The sequence below is a fragment of the Apaloderma vittatum genome, unplaced genomic scaffold, assembly GCF_000703405.1.
Source record: "Apaloderma vittatum isolate BGI_N311 unplaced genomic scaffold, ASM70340v1 scaffold12465, whole genome shotgun sequence".
Lineage (NCBI taxonomy): Eukaryota > Metazoa > Chordata > Aves > Trogoniformes > Trogonidae > Apaloderma > Apaloderma vittatum.
Window position 1 is genome coordinate 23,567 of NW_009716554.1, and position 2,694 is coordinate 26,260.

Genomic DNA, 2,694 nt, shown 5'->3' on the forward strand with positions numbered 1-2,694 from the left:
TCTTATGTCTAAGTGAGGGTGTTTTTCTGGGCATTTCTTCTGATGGAGGAGAACAAACAAACATGAACCAAACAAATAATTAACTACCTCAAATATTTGGCTAACATTGTGAGGGTTCGTGCCATTCCTGTGGCTGCTCATGAGAGCCCATCCTGGTTTGAACGTTATTTCACCAGAACATTAGAAGAGACACAGTGAGGTCACCACAGAGGTTTTTGATTTCTGCTTTCATCTACATACCAAATTTTAGGATTGATACGGACATTTCTAACTAGTTGAATTTCTAGCTGCCTCGTATTTCCAGGCGTGATTTTTTGAGCTGTGTTTTATAACGAATGGCAGAGTCTGTACTCTTTGGAAAATTGCTCCTGATGGCCACAGAGCGAACATATTTAGATTTGGTGTTACACAGTTCTGGCATAGGGAATTAAAACAAAAATAAATTTTTTCTTTTATTTCATAGATTTCCAATGAACAAAGAAAACAAATAGCCCCTGGGACCGCAAGTGTGTTCTGTTAACTGAAGCCAGGAGGCAGATATGAGGAAGATGACTGAACAGAGTGGTTCCTACAGGCCTGTAAAAATACAGGGAAACAAGATCAGTTACCGAGGCACTTGTCAAGAAAGCTCTGAAAGGGAGATGAAAAGAACGCAGAAGCGATTTCTCCACAAGGATGGCAGCTGCAATGTGTACTTCAAACACATCTTTGGGGAATGGGAGAGCTACGTGGTGGACATCTTTACCACTCTGGTGGACATCAAGTGGCGCCATATGTTTGTGATACTCTCGCTGTCGTATGTTCTTTCATGGTTGTTCTTTGGACTAGTCTTCTGGCTGATAGCGATCCAGCACGGAGATTTGTTCGTTGATGAAGAAATAACTCCCTGTGTTGCAAATGTCCATAGCTTCACGGGAGCATTCCTGTTCTCCCTTGAAACCCAAACGACCATCGGTTACGGTTACCGCTGCGTTACGGAAGAGTGCTCTGTTGCTATCCTCATGGTTATCCTACAGTCAGTATTAAGCTGCATTATTGACACCTTCATAATCGGAGCAGCCTTAGCTAAAATGGCCACAGCTCGAAAAAGAGCTCAAACAATCCGTTTCAGCTACTATGCCGTAGTTGGCTTAAGGGATGATAAATTTTGCCTCATGTGGCGCATCGGTGATTTCCGGCCAAATCACATGGTCGAGGGCTCTGTGCGAGCTCAGCTGCTGCGCTACAAGGAGGACAAAGAGGGGAGAATGACGATGGAATACAAGGACTTGAAGCTGCTAAATGACCAGATCATCCTTGTCACACCAGTGACAGTTGTACATGAAATTGATAGCGAGAGCCCCTTGTATGGTCTAGACAGGAAAGCTCTCGCCAAGGACAACTTTGAAATCTTGGTCACGTTTGTTTACACAGGGGATTCGACGGGAACTTCTCATCAGTCAAGAAGCTCATATGTCCCCAGAGAGATTCTTTGGGGCCACAGGTTTAATGACGTCTTACACGTAAAGAAAAAATACTATAAAGTGGATTGCTTACAGTTTGAAGAAACCACGGAAGTTTATGCTCCTCACTGCAGTGCCATGCAGCTGGATCGGAAGGAGCAAGAGTGGAACCGAACGGAGAAGACACGAGGAAAAGAAGTGGAGAAATCAGCACTGGAGAGCAAGTCATTTAGTGCTAACCAAAAATCGTTCAGTGCAGTTGCCCTCATCACCAGTTGTGAAGATCCAGAAGACTCAGTGGCAACTGTCAATCAGCCTTCTGAAGAAGTTTCTTATCAGAAAGCAGCTGTGACCTTGAGCAGGCTGTCCATAGAGTCCCAGATCTAGCTTTTTACTGCAATTAAAACCACTTCCAACCAACTCTCCCACCATAGCTTTTAGAATATAAACAATGAACTCATATGTGCAACTATTTATATTACAAACCTCGCTGACAGCGTGCCCACATTGTAATGCAGTGCTGAGCTGCTAGAAGGAGCTTCATCCTGGTTAGCGTGGGTATCAGTAACACATTAGCATTGGCACAAGAAAACATTTTGGGTTGGCTAGACAGCTACTGTACTTAAGTGAACTTATTGTAAACTTTATTACCCTGCAGGGACCGACGTTGGACGTACCCAGAGATAATGATCTAGGCAGGGAATAAAAACAAAGTAGTGGGCCCTCTAGGTCAGATTTTTTTTAAGCTGCCTAATTTATTTGGAAAGCCGGTTCCCCAGTCTCTCCAGGAGGCTCTGAAAGTGGCCCAGTACCACAGCAGACGATGGCTCTTTCGTTGCACCTCGAGCAGTTGAAATGACACCCTCATCATGGAGCTACACCAGTGAATCCGTTGGGCTGTTCTTTGTAGGAGGGAGTGAACTGGCAAGAAAACTGAGCCTGGTATTACTGAGTAGCTCTGGAAACCTGCTTACACCCTGCCTAATCCTGTGGGATCCACAGCGGGATCCTGGAAAGCTTTTCTCATTTCCTAGCCTTGAGCCATTCCCAGACGTGCCGCTCCCTCAGCAGCTCGAGGCTCGGGGTACGGATGTCAGCTGGCCTGGGGCTGCACAAAGATCTTTGTTAGGTGGCTCTGACGGCTGGGAGGGCTGGCCAAATGGGCTCCTTTGCGCTCTTCAGGAATCACAAAATGAGACGGCAAGTTCAAAATCGGAAGCGGCAAAATCAGGTTGATCCTCAGAGAGAGGAT

The 2,694-nt window shown here is 45.5% G+C and overlaps 1 protein-coding gene across 1 annotated transcript; it reads left to right on the forward strand.

Annotated features, from left to right (window-relative positions):
- The first annotated feature begins 539 nt into the window (after positions 1–539).
- Positions 540–1,829, forward strand: KCNJ16 (potassium inwardly-rectifying channel, subfamily J, member 16). The gene has a single exon (XM_009869580.1). It carries the CDS (start codon positions 540–542, stop codon positions 1,827–1,829), a length of 1,290 nt encoding a protein of 429 aa, XP_009867882.1.
- The last annotated feature ends 865 nt before the right edge of the window (positions 1,830–2,694 follow it).

What these genes read in the sequence shown, in the direction of transcription:
- KCNJ16 (XM_009869580.1), top strand. Translation starts at nt 540, where the DNA reads ATGAGGAAGATGACTGAACAGAGTGGTTCCTACAGGCCTGTAAAAATA.